General features: G+C 39.2%; 2 protein-coding genes across 2 annotated transcripts; both read right to left on the reverse strand.

Moving 5' to 3' along the window:
• Window positions 1-7,202: 7,202 nt before the first annotated feature.
• Window positions 7,203-10,966, reverse strand: LOC125220343 (cyclin-dependent kinase C-2 C-like). The gene is made up of 9 exons (XM_048122506.1): window positions 10,761-10,966; window positions 10,005-10,030; window positions 9,744-9,853; window positions 8,854-9,456; window positions 8,429-8,656; window positions 8,260-8,357; window positions 8,120-8,183; window positions 7,630-7,887; window positions 7,203-7,557 (listed from the first exon to the last, which is right to left on the reverse strand). Exons 1-9 carry the CDS (start codon window positions 10,964-10,966, stop codon window positions 7,507-7,509), a joined length of 1,644 nt encoding a protein of 547 aa, XP_047978463.1. The 3' UTR covers window positions 7,203-7,506.
• A 7,014-nt stretch (window positions 10,967-17,980) lies between these two features.
• On the reverse strand, window positions 17,981-20,302 carry LOC125219248 (chorismate mutase 1, chloroplastic-like). Its single transcript, XM_048121171.1, has 6 exons — window positions 20,035-20,302; window positions 19,208-19,430; window positions 19,038-19,124; window positions 18,682-18,825; window positions 18,481-18,573; window positions 17,981-18,396 (listed from the first exon to the last, which is right to left on the reverse strand). Exons 1-6 carry the CDS (start codon window positions 20,190-20,192, stop codon window positions 18,169-18,171), a joined length of 933 nt encoding a protein of 310 aa, XP_047977128.1. The 5' UTR covers window positions 20,193-20,302; the 3' UTR covers window positions 17,981-18,168.
• Window positions 20,303-20,789: the final 487 nt, after the last annotated feature.

Below are 20,789 nucleotides of genomic sequence, written 5' to 3' on the forward strand. Positions count from 1 at the left end.
GAGTCCTTAGGAAAGGTCACGGCGGACTTCGCCGGGAAGACGCTCGAGTTTACACAGGGATCGAAACCGGTCACGTTGCGTGGGATTGTTCCCCCGCCAAGCCGAGTCAGCTTACAGTCGCTGTCTTCCCTAATCAGCCCCGGTGGTAGTTTGGAATGTTATGAGATATTGCTTTTGGATCCAACACCATCTTCGCCGCCGGACGCAATCCAGGCTGATTTCCCACAAGCCTTGCCCCCGGAGTGTTGACAGTTTTGGAGGGGTTTCGCCAGGTTTTTACAGTACCGGAGGGCATGCCTCCTAAGCGTTCCTATGACCATCGCGTTCACCTCCTACCGGGTTCACGCCCCATCAATGTGAGACCATACTGCTATCCATATTTTCAGAAAAACGAAATTGAACGTCAGGTCAGGGAGATGCTGGATCAAGGTATAATTCAACGGAGCAGCAGTCCATTTTCATCGCCAGTCCTACTAATCCGCAAGAAAGACGGAACGTTTCATTTTTGCATTGATTACAGAGCTTTGAATAATGCGACAGTTCCCGACCATTTTCCGATACCAACGGCAGATGAATTGTTCGACGAGCTGGGGAAGGCTAGGGTATTCACCAAGCTGGATCTCCGTTCGGGGTATCACCAAATTCGGATGCATGACGATGACATTTTCAAAACAGCATTTAGGACGCATGATGGCCATTTCGAGTTCCTCGTCATGCCTTTCGGTTTGACTAATGCACCGTCTACTTTTCAGGCAGCAATGGATGAGATATTCCAGCTGTTGCTACGGAAATTCGTGATTGTATTTTTTGATGACATCCTGGTTTACAGCGCGACTATGGAGGAACATAGTGAACATTTGGCGGCAGTACTCTCTGTCCTAAAGGAACACAGTTTCTTTGTGAAGTTGTCAAAATGCTCTTTCTGTAGCACATCGGTCGAGTATTTGGGCCATTTGATCACGGAGGGTATGTTGAAGGCCGACCCCAGTAAAATTGAGGCTATGACGGCATGGCCGAAACCCAAAAATGTGAAGCAGCTTAGGGGATTCCTCGGCTTAACAGGGTATTATCGATGATTTATTGCTAATTATGCCTTGATAGCGGCCCCGTTAACGGACCTCCTGAAGAAGGATGCTTTCGAATGGTCAGGAACGGCGGACTCTAGTTTCGGCGATTTAAAGATGGCCATGACGAGTGCACCAGTCCTCCGCCTGCCGGACTTTGATAAGCCCTTTTGCATAGAAACGGATGCGTCCGACACTGGAATTGGCGCGGTACTGCTCCAGGATAATCATCCAATCGCCTTCTTCAGTAAGAAGTTGGGCCCTCGACGTCGAGCGGCGTCAACGTACCATAAGGAGTTATACGCAATAGTGGAAGCCGTACAGAAATGGCGGCAATATTTGCTGGGTCGAGAGTTCGTTATTCGGAGTGATCAGAAAAGCCTTAAGGAGCTGCTCCAACAGGTGATTCAGACTCCGGATCAAGAACTATATGTGCGGAAATTAATGGGCTACAAGTTTGTTATCGAGTACAAGAAGGGCGCCCAAAACAAAGCAGCGGACGCGTTGTCGCGGCGGGAAGGGTCGTCGGTGACAGGTCCCGAGGCCGTTATGGATGCTGCCTTGGCGCAGGACCGCGGCGAGGAGCAGTGCAGCTCCCTGTTGTCCGTGGTTGCACATCCGGTTCTGCAATTATTGGGGATGCTTCGGCGGGAGACGGCCTCCTCGCCTGAAATGAGAGAGATTGTTAAGTCGATCAAGGAGGGCAATGCGCCGCCGCATTTAACGTTCGTTGACGGCCTGGTATATTATCATCGGAGGATCTTTGTGGGGTCTAGGTCCTCAGCACGCGCGCCTATCTTAACGGAGTACCATAGTTCGCCATCGGCGGGTCACCCAGGATTCGAAAGAACCCTTAGACGGGTGTCAGCGAATTTTTTCTGGCCTAATCTAAAGAAGGAGGTTAAGCGGTTTGTGGACGCATGCATAGTGTGCCAGACGACGAAGTATAGTACCCAAAAGCCTGCGGGACTACTGCAACCCCTGCCTATACCGACTCAGGTATGGGAGGATGTTTCAATGGACTTCATAACTGGGCTTCCACAGTCAAGGGGCTACACGGTCATTATGGTGGTGGTAGATCGCTTGTCCAAGTACGCGCACTTTGCAACGTTACCAACTCGTTTTGACGCTTTTAGGGTGGCCCATTTATTTATCAACACAGTCGTTCGTCATCATGGTTTTCCAAAAACCTTGGTGTCAGACCGTGATTCGGTCTTCCTGAATCAAGTTTGGGAGGATTTGCTGCGCCTTAGTGGGACAAAGTTGAATTTCTCCACAGCATATCACCCCCAATTGGACGGACAAACGGAGGTTCGAAATAGAGGTCTTGAGCAGTATTTGCGCGCTTTCACGTCAGACCGGCCATCTAAGTGGGCGAATTTTCTGCCTTGGGCAGAGCTGGCCTTTAACTGTTTTCACCATGCCGGATTGGGCACGTCGCCGTTCAAAGCTTTGTATGGTAGAGAACCGCCGAGTTTGATCTTCGCCCCGCCATCAGCAGCCACGCCGCCGTCCGTAGCTGAGATGATCCGCGAGCGTGGGGAATTTTTGGTGCAGCTGTGTCACAACTTGGAGCGAGCACAGCAGCGGATGAGAGATTCCGCAAATAAGCATCGTCGCCATGTGGAGTTTAAGGAAGGCGATAAGGTGCTGCTTAAGCTACAGCCTTATAGACAACATTCCGTCGCCAGACCATTATCAGCCATGCTGGCTAGGCGTTTTTATGGGCCTTTTATGGTCATTGAGCGTATAGGACAAGTGGCGTACAGGTTAAAGTTACCGGAGGGAAGTTGATAAGGCTAATTTCATGCATCGGTAATGTGCGAAAAATGTTATAATTTGCTGGGTCTAACACGTTTCCTAAGCCAGGTGTGTGAAGAAAATCGCTAGATCAAGGAAGTAATGAAGGAGATGGTCTAGCGAGGGAGAGGAACGAAGTGAGCAGGATTATATTTACAAGGAAATTGGCGTGACAGAGGAGTCTACAGCTGAGGGCAACAAAGTCTTATCTATACCTCGCTGGGCCCACTCAAACGCCTATATATATAGAAGAGCATGCAACGCAAAGGAGATAGATAGTTTTTTTTCACTCTTCTTAGCTCACACACTTTACACACACTTGGGAATTGATCTGGGGTGGTCGTGATCGGCAGGGTACTTTCTAGAAAATCTCGTGTTTGGCAACACCGTCCGAGTGAGGGCGAAGATACAATTACCTTTAATTTCAGTTGTTTTGCTTGTTTTCACCGTCAAACTTCACTTTTGGGAGTCGACCTTGATGTTGATGATGCTTAATTGTTTTACCGTTCGTGGATCTGCGTTTAGTGGTTAAATTTCAAGTCATTTTGCATAGATCTCTCTGTTGTTAGCTTATTTCTTCAATTGTTATGTCGATCTCTGTTTATTTTGATGTTGAGGTGTTTGATGTGGAATTTGGTGACAGATCTGTGGTTGTTTGAATATTCGGAGTTCTTTTTTTAAAAAAATCTGACGTGATGGAGAGTTTCTGCTGTTTGGAGTTTATGTCGGACGCTTGGATCCGGAGTGGATTTAGCGTCTGAGGTTGGATTCGACGTGTGAAAAGATAGTAGTTCGATAGATCTTGTTTTTTTCTTCTTGGTTTCTATTTTACTTCGTCTAGGGTATGCAGATCTGTTAAGTTCTTCGCTTATTATGCATAAATTTGATTTCAAGTCAGTAGCTCTGTTTTTATTTTGCTCATGCTGTTTTTCTTAAGAAGTTTTACGCACTTTTGGTTGTAGAAGACGATGTCACTGTCAGTCGGTACGAGAGTTAGTTATTCTGCCAACTTTTCAGTCATACTTTGCTTTTTTCAGACATGGTCCCCACAGTAGGTTTATTTCCTAGGTCTAGCTGTTAGTTTAAGAATTTTTAAAAGTTCCCAAGTCAAGTTAATTTTGATTTTCCTCAACCCAAGAAAATGCGTGGCAGCAGCCAACACCAAAAACACTCCCAAATCCTTGAACATGAGTATTACGCATTCTTCTCTGTGGGATCGATCCCTACTTCCCTATACTAGGTTTAGTAAAGTGGTTGAGGGTTTTTGAAAGAAAAAGTGCTCTGTGTGTCCGACGACCGGGATTCCTCGAGACCCACGAGTTCCTAGACCGAGTGATCTGGTGGACTTGCTGGATCTAGGGAACCTGCTATTTCCTATTTGAACACGCGTAGAGACAAAACCAACCTTTCAGAAGTCAGATTCACAATGTTTTTCATGTGAGCCTCCTTAAGCCGTTTGTGGATGGAGATGATTGTGGATCACAGGTCTCGCTGCCCTCGGAATTTTTTGGAGATCGCCCGGTTGTGTATCCGGTAAGGGTGCTCGATCCTCGCGTGCTGTGGCATGAGAATAGGCCATTGGAGCATGTGTTAGTACGTTGGTCGGATGGGTCGGAGTCACCGACTTGGGAACCACTGGAGGTCGTTCAACGCTTATTCCCAAATGTGCTCCTTGAGGACAAGGAGGTTGCTATCGAGGGGGGGGTTGATACGGACCCACATCGGGCACGCGCCGTTAGCAAGGAGTCGAGCGTTCAGCCGGAGCAGGGGCATGAGGAGGGTCGCGCTCAACCGGAGATGCTGCCGTCGATCGCGACAACGAAAGGGAAAAGGAACGTTTGCCCGCCCGCAAGATTGGGCGAATACGTTCCCAAGTAGAGATCGACATCTTTTCAGTTATTTTGAGTCTTTTTATTATTTTTGCTTTTATTTCTTTCCTTTTGAGTAATTAGTATTTTTTGGCATTTATTTTTACTTTCACGTTTCAGGTTTTCTTTGTTGATTTTTTCCCGAGATGATTAGGATTAGGTCGAATCAACCCTAGGGTCCTTAGTCTATAAATAGGGCTTTTGTTCATTAATACGGTTATGAATGAAATATTAATTTGCCCAAGCATACGTTTGATTATCTTCAAAACTCTAGATAGCAAGTTGCCCGACGGAAAAGTCTTCCGCGCACAACCAAATCTAGCCTCCGCCGATCCTACGACTGGACGCCGGAGAGAATTCTTGATCGACAGAACTATTCTTCGATCATAGTTAGGGGTAAAGCCCTAACACTGTGCCAGATCATCATGTGGCGAATGCTAAAGCCTTAGTAAAAGCAAAGCCTATAATTCTACAAACACACACTAAACGAGAACAGTAGTTACACATAATGTGGGTAGCATAATATTGTTAATACTATATGTCCCACACAAAGTAACAAATTACTGAAAAAATACTCCATCCGTCTGCTATTGGAAGTCTCATTTCTTGGCAGCACAAATTTTTAAAAACATAAAGAAGAGTGGATGAAAAAAGTTAATGGAATATGAGTCTCACTAGTATATATTAGTTTTAAATGAAATATGAGTGAGATGAGTTAAAGGACCGGGACTCCTACTCGCAGACAAACTAAAATAAAAAATGGGGACTCCTATTCGCGAATGGAGTGAGTATTACTACTACTCCATCTATGAGACATCTATCCTACAAAAGATGTCTTACTTTCTTATTTAGTTTGTCTCATTAAAGATGTCATATTTCCATTTTTTGAAAAATTTTCTCTTCTTATTAATATAAAAACTATACTTTCTCTCTCCACTTAATATGTGACAAAATCTCCTAAAACTTGAGTTGGATGAATATTGAAATAGTCTGAGAGAGTATATTTTATCAGTAAATTTAGTGATAGCTCTAATAAAACTTGAGTTGGATGACATCTTCAACATTATGCTCTATCCACTTATCAGTAAATTTAGTGATAGCTCTAAAAATGAATATTGAAATAGTCGTTAGTTAATTCAAGGGATATTGGTCCCAAAAATAATGAACTTTGGCCAAAAATTTAGTATTTCTCACGGACTTTAAAATTGGTCTAAAATATCACAAACTTTATATTTTGTTTATTATTTTTCAAACCAGCCCAAATAAGATATCTTCGGAAAAAATCTTATTATACATGGGCAACCGTGAAATGTTTATGATATTTTAGATAACTTTTTAAGTTCGTGACAAGTAGGATAAAAGCTACGTAGAAAATCATGTTGATTTAGTAGTGCCAGGTAGAATACAAAAAATGCATGGAAGTTGGGCGGATATGGTGATTGACCTGCTATGGAAAATAACAAACAAAATGTAAATTGTATGATATTTTGAACCAATTTTTAAGTTTGTGTGAAATACCAAATTTTGGCCAAAATTGATGATTTTAGAGACCAATATCCCTTAATTTAATAAAGTTAACGAAATCATTATTCAATGATTAAATGGCACATCTCATATGTCCTTTTTAATATTTCATTAATTTCACAAGTTTAATATTTAATTCCAGTTAATCACCATCTTTAGACTAGATAGTACTCTCACCGGTCTCTATTAAATCTCCCCCCGTCCGTCATTTGGAGTCTCAATCCTTAGCGGCATATGTTTTAAGAATTGTTAAGAAAAGTGATTGAAAAAAAGTTAGTAGAATATGAGGCTCACTTGCATATATTAGTGTTAAATGAAATGTAAGTGGAATGTGAGACCATATTATCATTTATAGTAACAATGAACTGGTACTCCTATTCGTGGACATAAGCCTCATTTGCATATACAATAGTAGAAGGTGAGGTATATTTTTAATAAATAGACCTCACATTCCACTATCCCGGTCTATTATTACATACGATACTCTTGTTTGTCATATGTATGTTATAGTATTGTACACTTGGAATAATATTATAAGCTAATAGAGAGTGCGTCGCAAAAAAAATAGTACTATCTTCGTCCCCCAAAAATAGAAACATTTGAAACTGTACTTGTTTAATTCAAAATTTGTAAAGTACGAGAGATATAGAAAGAAAAGTTTGTGAATGGAAAATGGATCTCACCTCATTAGAAAAAAATAAATTTCTAAAAAAGGAAAGTTTCTATTTTTAGTTGACGAGGGGAGTATAAATATATAATTTTATTGTTATTACTAGGATTTCTTCCATTCCCCATTTTCATAAGGATATGATTAAACAAGATTATACTATTTGATTTGGGAGATGATACACCACTTAATCGAATGAGGATCGCTAGAAGCTGATATTAAAAAGATGTTAAAGTTGGTTTATTTGGTTGAGAAGTGGTGTTCCTCCGTGAACCAAAGTTAATTTCCAAAGTATTTTTAGTATTAACAAAAATACCGATATAGATAATGTTTGCATACATATACAGGAGTAATTCACAAATACATGTTGTATCCAAAAATTTATCTGAGACACTAACCATTACTGAGTTAAAAAGACTCAGCTAAACTACATTTGATGTTATGTGATTACAAGAAGAAAAATGAAAGGAATGAATATACAGTTGAGTTGGAAATGCAGAAGATGAAAATAGGGACAAGTTCATTCTGTGTGAGTTGTCAGCAAAAAATGGGGGTTCGTATTTGGAATGGAGAGGAGAGAGAATTAATCTTTGTGGAAACGCGATCTACGAAGTGTAAGACGAGGTTGATCATTCTGCGCAGATGTCATGAGAAGTAAGTTATGGAATTTGTAATGAAGCTAATAAGCTAAGTCTGATGTTTTTACCTCGGAAAATTGGGGCATATCTGATATTTCAGCGGAGTCCAAGGATCCTCCGGGGCGGTGCAGTCTTATTTGAGACCGAGCGGATAGGAGGGGCGAAGGTTCAAGCGATTTCTGGGATATTGAGACGGAGATGCTGTGTTGAGCGATGGATACGGGCACGGATTTAGTGCTGGTGATTGAGTCCTGCGTGCTGTTGGATGCTGCCGAGACGTCCGATTTCGTGTCCAATGCCTGTTTGTTATTGTTCCTGCGCCCGACCTGCACGTGCCATCAAATTACTCTCTTTCTTAAGTTAAGACGCACAAATACATACTTCCTCCTTCTCAACTAAGATGACGCTTTTTTTTTAGCCCGTCTCACACATTCCTAGTTTGGAAATAAAAGAGTACTCTCTCTTTTCAGTATTATAGTCCTATATTGACTCAGATGTGGATTATAAGAAGTGTATTATCTTAGCGGGACGAATGGAGTAAATTAAAAAGTACGATACCGCTTTGCACAAGTCACTAGATTCCTTTCGCAGTCTCCTTGAGTTTGATGAAAATCCTTTCATCCTGAAAAATTTAATCATGCTAGATAAATAAATTGAATTGGAATCAGAATTCGAATTTTTGATAAAAGGACATGGACCTTCTCTCGTCTTCTCTGGCTTTAGCATCCATCTCTTTGTTTGGGGGGAATTTCGGCATGCTAGACGGATCACACGCGTACGGCCGCATCTTGAAATACTGCACCGGAAAATTAAGAGAGTGAGTAAACTGATGAACAAGAGCGAGTTTCGAATTATGATTTCAGAAACCTCAGAGTCGAGAGCAGATGCAGCCGTCCCGCGCTTGGCCGGCTGTATGGCAAGCAGTGACTCTATGAGATCCACAGCGCCTTTGGGAAGCTCGCTGCACCTCTCTCTCAGCGTGCTGTCGTATGGATGCTGTGGCTTGAACATACTCGCCAGGGGCAGCCGGGACGTTCTCCAGTACTCCTCCGGTGGTGTCCCGCATAGCCTGAAGATCTTGTGCAGTTGCTCCACCTAAACACACAAACACCACTTATGATTTCAAGATTCACTACCCCCTTCGTGGTACGATGGAATGGAATTTGAATTCTTTTCTTTTTTTTCTAGTCATTTGTTTGCCATCATGGAATGGAATTGCAGTGGGAATTTCAATTTATTGCTATTCTGATTTCATTCCATCGTACCAAGAAGAACAAAAGTATTTAACTAACCTCAGTTCGGCCCTTGAGAATAGGCCTTCCCATGAATAGCTCAGCGAAGACACAACCCACACTCCAGAGATCGACCTCGCCTCCGTAGTTGGTGGAGCCTAGGAGGAGCTCAGGGGGTCGGTACCAGAGAGTGACAACGCGGTTGGTTAGTGGGTCCCGGGTCTTAGGCCTGGTGAAATAAGCGAGCCCAAAGTCGGCAATCTTCAACACTCCTTGATTATTGACCAATATATTAGATGACTTGATGTCCCGATGCATTATACCCCGGGAATGGCAGTGATCCAACCCACTCAACACCTGCCGCATCAGACATTTCACCTGTGACTCTGAGAAAGTGATGTCGGGACACGACAAGAGGCCCGCGAGATCGTGCTCCATGTACTCGAATACTAGGTAAATCGTAGACGACAATCTGGAAGTAATAATCCCCTCCAGCTTCATCACGTTTGGGTGATCGAGCATGCGTAAAATCATGATCTCGCGCGCCATGAACCTCACGCTCTCGGCTTGGAAATTGTCGAAACGAACCTTCTTCACTGCCACGATCCTGTTGCTTTTCAGCTCACGAGCGCGGTACACATTGCTATATGTCCCTTGCCCAATCTACATGTTTTACACCAAATCATTTTTTTAACCAAAACAACACAACCTAACAAAATTGATACACTACATAAACCTAATATTTTAAGGAAACAAAAATTTGAAATGCAATTACTAGTGCTTGATACTTTTCATAAATACCCATAATTTAGGAAGCAAAAAAAAGAGTCTATCTTAATTTTTGTGTCTGGGACACCAAAAGTAAGCGTTGATGGGGACACACAAATTTCCGTCTTTAATAGTGTTCAAAATTCTTGTTAGCCGTTTTTTTTTTTGTTGTAGTGATATACCTTATCCAATCTCTCGTACGCATCGGCTCTCAAAGGCACCCATCCATCGATAATTCCTCCTCTGCCTCCGCTTTCACCACTACCGCTGCGGCTGCCTCGTCCAGCTCCTCCTGCTTAGGCCGCTTAGAGCCGATGCAGGAGATGGAGCGGACATCCTCATAAGGCGGAGAATCGCACCTTATTTTCTTGGAGCTGACGCAACCCATCGCCGGAAAAATGGTGAAAGTTGACCCGACCCAGGTTGGGAAATGGGTCGAATACCGCAGGGGCGAGATTTGCGAACACCCCTGTAGAAGTCCAAGGCGCAACAGGTTTTAAAAGGGAAAGAGGAGAGAGAGAGAGGGGTGGAATATATTTGTTGCGAGAGAGGAGGGGAAGACACACATCTGCAGACTGCAGCTCGTGGGTCGAAATCATTTCATGCTATTTTTGGTTATGCTGAAATTTTTTAGATTCGAATGTGGACGGACGTTTGGAGAAATCGATATTTTGGTGTTTGACATTCATTTTCAAATTAACGAAATGTAACATTCATCATTATTATAAGAGAAATTCATCATTATTGAACTTTCCATTTTTATTAAACTTCTTTTTATCCATGACGTGTAATCTATATTTTCCACCTAACATATTTTTTTTCTGTTTTATCTATTTCTTATTTTATTAATTTTATATTAAAACATAGGTTGTTGTCAAAAAATTTTACTTTTAGGAAATGAAAGGAGCATATTAGAGCATCCGCAATGGTTAATAGGCCAGCCATAGGCCAGCCATTCTCTCCTCTGCCACGTCAATAACACTAAAAAAACCACCTGCCACGTCAGATTTAGGCCAGCCATAGGCTAGCCATAGGCCAGCCGCAATAAAAACAATTCAAAATATACTACATTTACGGAATTAAAATTGCGATATACGGAATTAAATTTATGACACATATACGGAAAAATAATCCATTCCATTAAAAAAAAAGTACAAAGATTTTAAAAAAAAAAGTACATGATTTTTGCCACTCTCTACTCCTCATCGCCGCTCGCCGTCGCCCTCCTCGTGGCCATCGCCGCCGCCGCTACCGCCACCCTCGTGCTATCTGAGCCCACGTCGGAACCCCCCAGCCTCCTCGTCGCGATCTCTAAATCGACACGCATGCTCTCGAGCATCTCGAAAAGAATCCTCTTCTCCGTGGGGTCAGTGGCGTTCTTCCACTCTCGGAAGACCTGTAACATCTGAGCCCGCGTTTGGTTACGCGAATGGAGAGTGTACGCGGTGGGGCGAGGCTGGGAGGGTGGAGGGTATTTGGACCTCGCGGGGCGATAGGGGGGATCAGCCCCTGCGCGGCCCGCTACGCCCGCTCTACTGTCCAACCAGGCGGGCGACCGGTAAATGAAGGAGGGCGATGGAAACTCCTCGGCATCCGGGGGAGGTCGTGGGATCCGCCGCTCTTGCGCCGGCTGTAGTCGCCGCTATAGTTAAGTCGTTGCTTCTTCGGCCACGGCGTCGCACCCCGCCCGGAACTTCTCGGAGTCCTTCAACAACAAGAAGCCGAATCGGCTAGCCGGTCGCTAGCCGACCATTGCGGATGCTCTTATATCTATCATCTGAGATAGGATGAAAATAAATCTATTCTTTAATCGAGAGTCATTCTAATTGATACGCTCGGATTTTGCATTGTTCTAAGGTTATTATTTGGTCTGTTTTGAGTGTTAAAGTTGCAATTCATGTTACATTTTATCTATTTTGATATTTTGACATGTTTTGGGGTAAATGTGCAAAATAGAGCCTAAAAAGATAGCTAAAAGTCGAAGTTTGAAGTTTGAAGTTTGGAGCATTTGAACCAGCCAGTGGTCCATTGGACCTTACTTGACGGCTGCGGACCCTGCAGTTGGCCGTCTCGAAAAATTTCTCTTAAAAGAAGAACACGCCCAGTGACCGCTGGGGTGTGTACACCGACCGTTCATTCAAGTCTAGAGAGTCCCGGATTTGTCCAGCAGCCTGCTAGGAAAAGCAGTTTACCTAATTTCTCTCCAAGACTTTCCTGACTGGGGTAGAAGATTTACCATATCATCAGGAACGACTTGGAGGGTATAAATGTTAGGTTTGGTATACTGAAAAGCATGTTTCGAGCAAGTTTCGCTCGAATAGAATCTTGCTTGTATACGTAAAACTCTATAATCCACTTTTAACCCGATTCAGTATTATTCGAGCAGTCTCGCACGAATAGAATCACTATTATTATTACATTGTGTTTGCTTGTGCATTTATAAGATGTTTTACAAACATTTAAATGCATAAGAAGTAAACAAAGTCTAAGTCTTTTGCTTAGTAGACCGGTTGTGGGCGTCGTCCACTTTAAGGTAACACGGTCAGATCTATGCAATGCTTTGCAAAAGAAAAAGAAGAATTTCACAACCTAGATAGGCTTTGGCTACCTATCGTGAAAGGTTGCAATGTCAGTCCGCATATTTCGAAGCCTTACTAAAATAATTTGACATTGGTGTGGTATAGCACTTAACGGATCTAACAGCAAGACGTGTCTTTATGCTATCTACTGAAAGACTAGGTCTTGATAAAATACTATTTCTTAATCTACATATGTTAGCATTGAGCATACGGTATTGATTATGCACTACTTTGACTTATCAAATGGTGCGGGTTTTTCGCAACCCAATAATCCTGATATATTAGTGGTGATTAATATCTAGCGGTGCTAGAATTGCTATTATGTTGAAACGTGCACGAGGTGAGTCTCGTTTGATAATGTCCTCAAGAGGAGCTCGAACAAGGTTTTATTATTCGGAAAACTGGCCAGTTGGAGTTTTATTACTCTATGAATAATAAATAAATGATTCTTGCTAAGTCCACTCTTGGAATTAATAAGATATTAATTAATTAAGTCCATAGCAGACATTAATTAATTAATGGACATTTATATCTTAAGCGCGGGAAATAAATAATAAAAGTGGAAACCCGGATTACTTGTAATTTCGGATTTGGATGGGGAGAGTTCAATATTACTTCTGTAGTGGCTGCTCGTAATATTCCAATTATAACTTATATTAAATTGTGGGTTCAATTTAATTAGTAAAAAGTAAATTGGATGAGCTCATATCCAAAACCTTCCATAGATCTCTGTCTGGGCCCATAAGGAACTTAATATAAATAGGAGAATAAAGGAGACAGAAGAATCACAATTTTCATTCTCAAAATTTTCAAAAATTTCGAACTCCCCAGCTGAAGGAGATTTCGATTTCTACTCCTTTTCCCAAAAGGATTTCTTCTGTCTTCTTTATTCGAGTCCTAGTATTTTGATAAGATCAGCCCACCCTGATATCGAGATACAGTTCGGGAACCAGAGAGAACATCCGTGGTCTAGTATTGAAGATCATCACGTGGAGAAGGCGCGAGCAATCGTCGATTCTTTGGAGAATCAAATCGGTAACTCTAAACCGTAGAAATCATGTTTAGGATTTATTTTCTATGAGCATGAATGATTTGCGTTCTAGCATGCAATTATCTGTTTAACATGTGAATTGATTAATCGCATAATCGGTCAAATAGATCCGTATCTGATTTATTTGTTTTGTACAAGTCTTCCGCTGTGCAAGGGGCACCAAACCCCATCAATAAATACCCCCTAAAGCTTCATCAGAGTATCATTTTGGTGCATAATACACCAAAGAATAATATTTGAGAGTTCATTACACTGTTCATCATAGTTTTCATTATTCAAGGAGTTTGAAGCTCAGATGCAAGAGAAGATCAAGACTACGAGATCCAACCTTTGAGTTCTATTATCTTAGTTTTTATGTTTTCTATGTTTTCCCTACAAACTATGTGTTTAAATTACCTGTCTTTGAGTAGCTAAATCTGTATAATTTTATGGATGTGTTAGTAACGACTTTGGTTTATACAATTTTCCTATTTATTTAATATCCGTTTTGTTCAACGTTTGTTTTATTTCTAAGTAGAGGATAATGCGTCATGTTTGCGTGACATATTGTTTTGATGATTTATTGGCTTGCAAAGTAATCGAGATAGGATTTGCATGCTAAAATAACTTAGTTAACGCTACAATTAATTCCCCTTAAAACATACTCCCTCCGTCGGCAATTAGGAGACCCAGTCACTTTTATGCACTCGTTTTATTAAAATGATAATAAATAGTTAAAGTGGAGAAATAGTAAAGTAGGAGAGAGAATAATGTAGAGAAGACTCTTCTCAACACTATTCTCCCTCTTACTTTACCATTTCTCCACTTTAACTATTTATTATCATTTTTACAAACCTAGTGCTCAAAAGTGACCGGGACTCCTAATGGCAGGCGGAGGGAGTACTTTTAATTGAGAGAACAATAGGATTCTTATGTGTTTTTGGGAGTTGTTAATCTAGGATTGACGACCCTAATGTGTGATTACTTTGTGCCGCATGGACAATATTTATGTGACTCGTTCTAGTAAAGCTTTGAACTGTGCTAGGGTGTTGTAGTTGGAACTCGTATAAACCACAACTGTGAACGCACATCTACGAAATTTCCTTGTCTCATATATTTTCTTCCCTGTATTTTATCTGCAATTGTTTATTGCTTTCTGTTTATTTACTGTTTTTCCAACCGACAATCGTGTTTCCAAATAGCGAATAATGCTTAGTAAGAGATAGACAATTTGTGATAGCATTCCATGTGTTCTCCTGAGCTTACCCTTAGCTATACTATATCTACCTTGTATACTTGCAAGTAGTTGTAAAATCGAGCATCACTAACAGAGTAAAAAACTTCAATATTAGGCTAAATAAAGCAATTACATTAGATCAAAAGATAAAATATATCTCCATTCCATTCTTCATTCTAACTGATACTCCCTTCATTCCATAACAGATGTCACACTTTCCTTTTTAGTTTATCCCATAAATGATATCATTTCCTTTTTAAAAAAACTCTCTCACATTAATATAAACATATTGTTTTCTCTCTCCACGTAACACAAAAAATAACATCATTCAAAATCACGTGTCATTCGCGCCAAGTATGCCATCTATTATGGGACGGATGGAGTAACAGTTTAGAGTAGGGGTGGGTAGGTACGATATACCTTACCTAAACCACCATACTGTATACCTTAACATAAATACGGTATGCGAAAAAGTGATACCTTTACCTTACCAAAGTTTTCGGTATACCGGACGTCGGTATACCTTACTTTCCATATGACGAATTTTCATACCGATACCGTACTTCATTTTCAGTATACCGTACCGAAATTCGGTATACCTTACTTTTGCGGTATACCTGACTTTCAACATCAATTAAAATTAAAAATTAGAGTTTTTAGAATACTATTTGTATTTTATATTTTTAAAAATAAATTAAATATAATTTATTCATAATTATATTTATATTTCACAATAGATTTTATAATTTAAAAATGTATAAAATATATTTTATATATAATTGTGTTTATATTTTGGTTGTATATACCTTAGTTTACGGTATATACCTTAATTTACGGTATAAACCGAATTGCGGTATACCGCGATATTTGAAAATTCATACCGTTACCTTACCGGAACTTTCGGTAAGGTATCATACCGTACCAAAAGTCACGGTATTTTCGAGAATTTTTCGGTACGATAAGACCGATATTTCGGTATTTCGGTATTTTTTCTCAGCCCTAGTTTAGAGGTGTATTGAACCTGCCTTTTGCAGAATCCAGCTAATCCGGTTGTGGTTTAAGGATGGAAGTCTTCCAGCGAGTGGCGGGGTTTGAACCCATGACCTCAAGGTCACAACAATTCCGCACTGCCAACTATGCTATATCCCGTTGGTAAAGTGATACATTTTTCTCTTTCACTTCATTCTCTCTGTGCTTAATTCATCGAATAAAAGTACATAAAAGTTTTATATTAAATAAGAAATGTTCCACTTAAAATAGAAGTAAGGGAGTATATATTCTTTACATATCATGCCTAACTAAACAAAAAAAATTATATCAATTCTAGACGGTTATTGCTTAATAATTTATATGTTACTTGAACTAATATAATAAAATAAGCGTGAGAAATTATGCTTATCTCATTTAGAAATTTCTTTTATATTTTTTTCATCTCTTAAAAATAACTAGGAGTTTAGAAATTAAAGTATTGTTAGTTACAAAATGAGGTACATTTCATAAGAAATTTTTTTTTAAAAGAATGAAAGTAGATTAACTAGGACAAACTAAAATGAAATAAAATCACCCCAATTTTAGTCCCAAACTCCATTTCACAATCGGCCGCCCTGAATAGGGCAGCATTGTGATGCTCTATATCCCCCTAGACTTTAGTTACTTTATTTTCTCCCTTCCCAAACCATTACGTACCAACCCTCTTCGATTCTTTTTTCTTTCTTAAAAAAGTAAATGGAATTATATAAATGAGGGGTGTGTTACATTGCTAATTTTTTTAAGTTGTTAATTCATCAATTCAGTATATTAAAAATATCAACTCGATAATATTAATATGCCAATACATAATGTCAACATAGGAGTATATTGAAATCTCAACAAAATTATGTGTTGATATTTTAGTGTCATCATATTGCCATTTTAAATACACTGTGTTGATGAGTTAGCAGAGCTAGTAACATAAATACCTTTGCTCAGCTTTCGACCTCACTGCTCTATTCCTATGTGGCTGGCTATCCCTCTACTTATACCATCCTGACTTTTGCGTTGTGACCTCATGGAGTCAGAGAGCAGCTACTTTGGGATTACGAGTGAACAGTGGAATCGTTCAACCTCTCAATACAAATATATTTATATATTGTAAGTATGAATTTAGCTAATATTTCAGTACTTCTTCCTTCCCACCTGCAGTTGAGCCAGATTTCTTTCTGGATTGTTTCATTATAATTGAGTTACTTTCTTTTGGCAAAAAGCAATGCACTCATACCATTTATTTTATTATCTCTATTACTTTATTCTTTCTGTGACTCTCTATCTTTTTCTCTTTCTTACTCTATTCTATATCCACTTAACTCATTTAACACATTTTTTCAAATCTCGTGACAATTAAAATGAAATGTTTACTTTTCGGCAATGAATTTTATATAGTTTTGTTTTGTGAAGTAATGAAGAGAGAATAAAGTAAGAGAGAGAAAGAGTAGAGATTGTAGTATTTCTATTTTAGGAAATATTTTATTTTTAATGGAATAGAGAGAGTATTATCTTTATGATTTATTTCGTTTGTTAGGATTTGATTTGATTTAGCTACATCTTATTACAATTATGTGTGGAATACTATTCCCTAAGTCCCACAAAAGATGTCTTACTTGTAGGACGACATGCGATTTTAGGAGGTTTTGTTTTTGTGTATTAGGGGAAAGAGAAAATATAATATTTATACTATTGTGAAAAAGACTTTTTTCTAAAAATGAAAATGTGACAATTTTTAGTAGGACAAACTAAAAATAAGAGTGAGACATGGAGGAGTATTTGATAAGAATTAAGAATGAAAAAATAAATTATTTTATCATTCGGGTTTATGATCGTCTCTCTCCTAAAACACGTACGTCTTTCCTCTCCTCCCATCCTTTGTAGTTGTATCCACAAAATCTGTATTTGGAATTAATATGTATGATTGGTACTTTTATTGTGTTCTCATCCTCCATCTATAATCATGGATTCAATTCCTAGACCAAAGGTAACCAACGTGTCATTGGCATCCTCGAGGATGTGATGAATATAAGAGATCTCTCAACGAAAGTACACGCCATGAAACGCTCTTATGTGTCCATACACGACGAGTTTATAAGCGAACTTAGCCACGTGATTTCGCTGCAAGTGACAATAGACTGTCGTCAACGAGATGCTCGAGCCAATGAAGAAACGCCGCCGGTGATTGAGGTAAAGATTTATCAGAATCAACAGCAGGCCATTGCTTGTGGAACAAGTGCATTTCAACCATAGGCAAGTTGGGTTAGAAGTAGATTTTATTTGATTTAGTTTGTTAGGATTTCATTATTTTCTTTTTTCCATATCTTTTTTAATCTGAAACCTCTCCATCCCACAGCTCCCTTTCTCTTTACAAAATCTTTCTGTTACCTAATAATTCCTAATTATAATACGTATCACCCTAGATTCATCTCTCGGTCTTCAGATTTTGAAATATTTGCTAGCATTAGTTTTGATATCTTGAATCTTCATACCATTTATTATCTCATAAATTTATTCCATGCGAAGAGCTACTTTTACATTTTTACACCAAAATAAGACAAATTAGTGCTAAAAATATCAACAGGATCAATATCGGAATTACAACATACTTGAAATTTTACAAATACATAGAAGCAATCACAACAAAAGTTCTCCACTGATTCAACAAATGTAAACATAAATGAACTAATAGTATGCTATGAACAGATTCAGATCCCCTTCTTCAACCTCCTCGTTTCAATTTAATCGAGTCTTCTCAAAAGATACTCAACCTGAACTTGCTTTGTCAATGGCATGATCCAATCCCAGTAAAGATCAGCAACTATGCTTGGGTTTATTTTGTAGACTGCCTCTTCACCACCAGAGAGAGTCACTTCTTGCCCGTATGTTCGGGTTTTCATCTCAACTCTTCTCCTAATAACCTCTTCCACTTCTGGGTATGTCAGCAAATCCATTAGTCCATCTCTGTCCTGCATCATCATACAAAATGTTTAGTCACAAGTTTACCATGAAAGGATGATGGGGAAGAGACACCACTAGCAATGCCAACTTACTTTTGCTTTAATGGCAGCACTGTAGGTATCAGGGGATTCTTGAAATTTCGCTTCAGCTACAAATTTACCATAGTGGATTCTCTTTGACAGAGCCTACAAGCAAAGATAAGGATTTTGATATTTAGAAAACAAAAGATGGGAAAAACATAAAGCAGACTATGATCATTTAACATGAGTTGCGTGATCAAATGTGAAACATACCTGCAAACATATTGTGTCGCATGTAGCAGAGGATCCGCAATTACCATCATCACCTTCTTTAACTAATCTAGGGAGGAGATTCTTGAAATACATGTCCCAAATTTGACCATTAATATTGATAGTGTCTGCTGCAGGATTGAGAACCTGTGGAAGTTTCAAGAACATACTCATTAAAGAGACAAGTTTATCAAAATTAAACAGCTTAGCCAAAAGAACACAATGATTGTATTCACAAATTGTCATCTATGAGATCAATTCATGTATGTCTAGGTGCTTTTGTTTACATCTATCTAGTTATCCTAGATAAGCAAAGCATGAACTTCGATTTAATAGTGTTCGTTCATTACTTCACTCACCTGTGGATACTTAAGTGGAGGCAACACTGGCCCTGGTAAGATATCAGGGAAGAAAGGATGCTCATCTGGACTCTTGTATCTTCCAACCTAAATCAAATACCAATGAAACATGAATAAGCTTAGGATATCGAAAACATTGTGAAACGACTCTGGTGATGTTAAAAACATACTGTTGCGTGAAGCTTTTCGGTTTTTTTAAGCATGTACTCGATCAAAGAGCCGCTGAATCCTTCCACGGAAAAAGCATTAGGATCGTATGTTTCTCCATTGAAACAAAATTGAGCTCTCTCCACAAGACCAAATATAATGCTATCCTCTTGGCGTATCAATGAGTTTCTGATGCCATCAAGGGTATAGCACTCACTCTCATCTATCCTTTGTTTTGGTTCGAATCTGTAGATCCAGCAGATGAGAGAACATAAAATTAGTTGTCCACTAGAAATGTGTGGTGAATGATTTAAACAAGAGGCATCGAGTACAAGTAAGGAGTACTCCCTCCGTCCCATTTTTGCAATCGGCGCTTCGTTTTTGCACTCTTTTGAAAAAATGATACTGTACTGCCTCAATTCGCCATTTAAAAAATTATTCAACCATTTATTTTGTTCCACTTTTATTAAGCGACTATTTACACTCACAATCTATTATAAAACTAATACTTTAAATGGGTCTCACATTGCACTCACTTTCTCTATTTAGTTTTTTCAAAACAGCAAACAATTTTCTAAAATTTATGCCTAAGTCAAAAAGACAATTTAAATAGTGGCGGAGGGAGTATAAAATAGTTAGAGTGGAGATTATTTAAAGCATGAGATAGCATAATTCTCTACAACTTCACTTTAACTATTTTATATTATTAATGAGTGCAGAAATGAGGCGCCGTTTTTTGTGAGAGATTCTCCGATAATGATTAAGAATGCGAAATCCACTGTGTCGCAAATTGAACAATTAAAATACACAAGTATTTGGACAAAACCATGAAAATAGTAGAATTTAGTACCCAAGAGTAGGTGCTGCTGAAGCTCGAGCGCGAATCCTGAAATTGGTGGAGCTCTGAAATGGGAGGGTGCAATTCCTTTCCCAAGATTTGTGTGCGAAACGGGGCGAGGGATTAGAAATGCAGGTGGAAGAGGCAGCAGTCAACAGCTTAGCCTCCATCTCTGAAAGAAAAGTAAAGTAAAATGCAGTTTGGAGAAGAAAAGAAATTTCAGAATGTAAAGTGAAGTGTTGTGGTAGTTGAGAGAAAGATGGGGTAGGTAACAGGTTCCGTGGATGACAAGGTCTCCGAGAGGTTGGTGGCCGTTATTATTTTTATGAATATCTATGACTTGGAAGATGTATATTCCAAAATTCAATCATGCTACTATTACTTGTTAGGCATTTAAAATAGCGAGCCTACCATTTTAATTTTCTTTTATTTTTGTGTTTACAAATACTACGGAATACTATTTTTTCTATCCCAAAAAATATGAATATTTGATTCGACCTAAATTTTAGTTAAAAAATGGCAAAACACATTCTTAGGTCCTTATATTTTAATCAAAACATAATGTTTATTAGGTTCTTGTACAATTTTTTCGTTTTAATTGGTCCTTATACATTTCTCATAAATTTCATCACATTCTCGTACAATTTTTTCGTTTTAGTAGGTCCTTATATTTTGATTATAACTTTTATTAGGTACTTATACAATTTTTTTATTTTAAGATTTTCTTTTACATTTATCTTAGATAATAATTTATATTTAATTAAATT

The sequence above is a fragment of the Salvia hispanica genome, chromosome 4, assembly GCF_023119035.1.
Source record: "Salvia hispanica cultivar TCC Black 2014 chromosome 4, UniMelb_Shisp_WGS_1.0, whole genome shotgun sequence".
NCBI lineage: Eukaryota > Viridiplantae > Streptophyta > Magnoliopsida > Lamiales > Lamiaceae > Salvia > Salvia hispanica.

What these genes read in the sequence shown, in the direction of transcription:
- LOC125220343 (XM_048122506.1), bottom strand. Translation starts at nt 10,966, where the DNA reads ATGTTACAGGTCTTCCGAGAGTGGAAGAACGCCACTGACCCCACGGAG. An exon ending in TCGCAAATCTCGCCCCTGCG is followed by an intron (nt 9,854 to 10,004) that starts GTATTCGACCCA and finishes CGGCCTAAGCAG; the next exon opens with GAGGAGCTGGACGAGGCAGC. An exon ending in CTAGTGACTTGTGCAAAGCG is followed by an intron (nt 7,888 to 8,119) that starts GTATCGTACTTT and finishes TGGCACGTGCAG; the next exon opens with GTCGGGCGCAGGAACAATAA.
- LOC125219248 (XM_048121171.1), bottom strand. Translation starts at nt 20,192, where the DNA reads ATGGAGGCTAAGCTGTTGACTGCTGCCTCTTCCACCTGCATTTCTAAT. An exon ending in CCGAAAAGCTTCACGCAACA is followed by an intron (nt 19,125 to 19,207) that starts GTATGTTTTTAA and finishes TATTTGATTTAG; the next exon opens with GTTGGAAGATACAAGAGTCC. An exon ending in CTCCACTTAAGTATCCACAG is followed by an intron (nt 18,826 to 19,037) that starts GTGAGTGAAGTA and finishes AAACTTCCACAG; the next exon opens with GTTCTCAATCCTGCAGCAGA.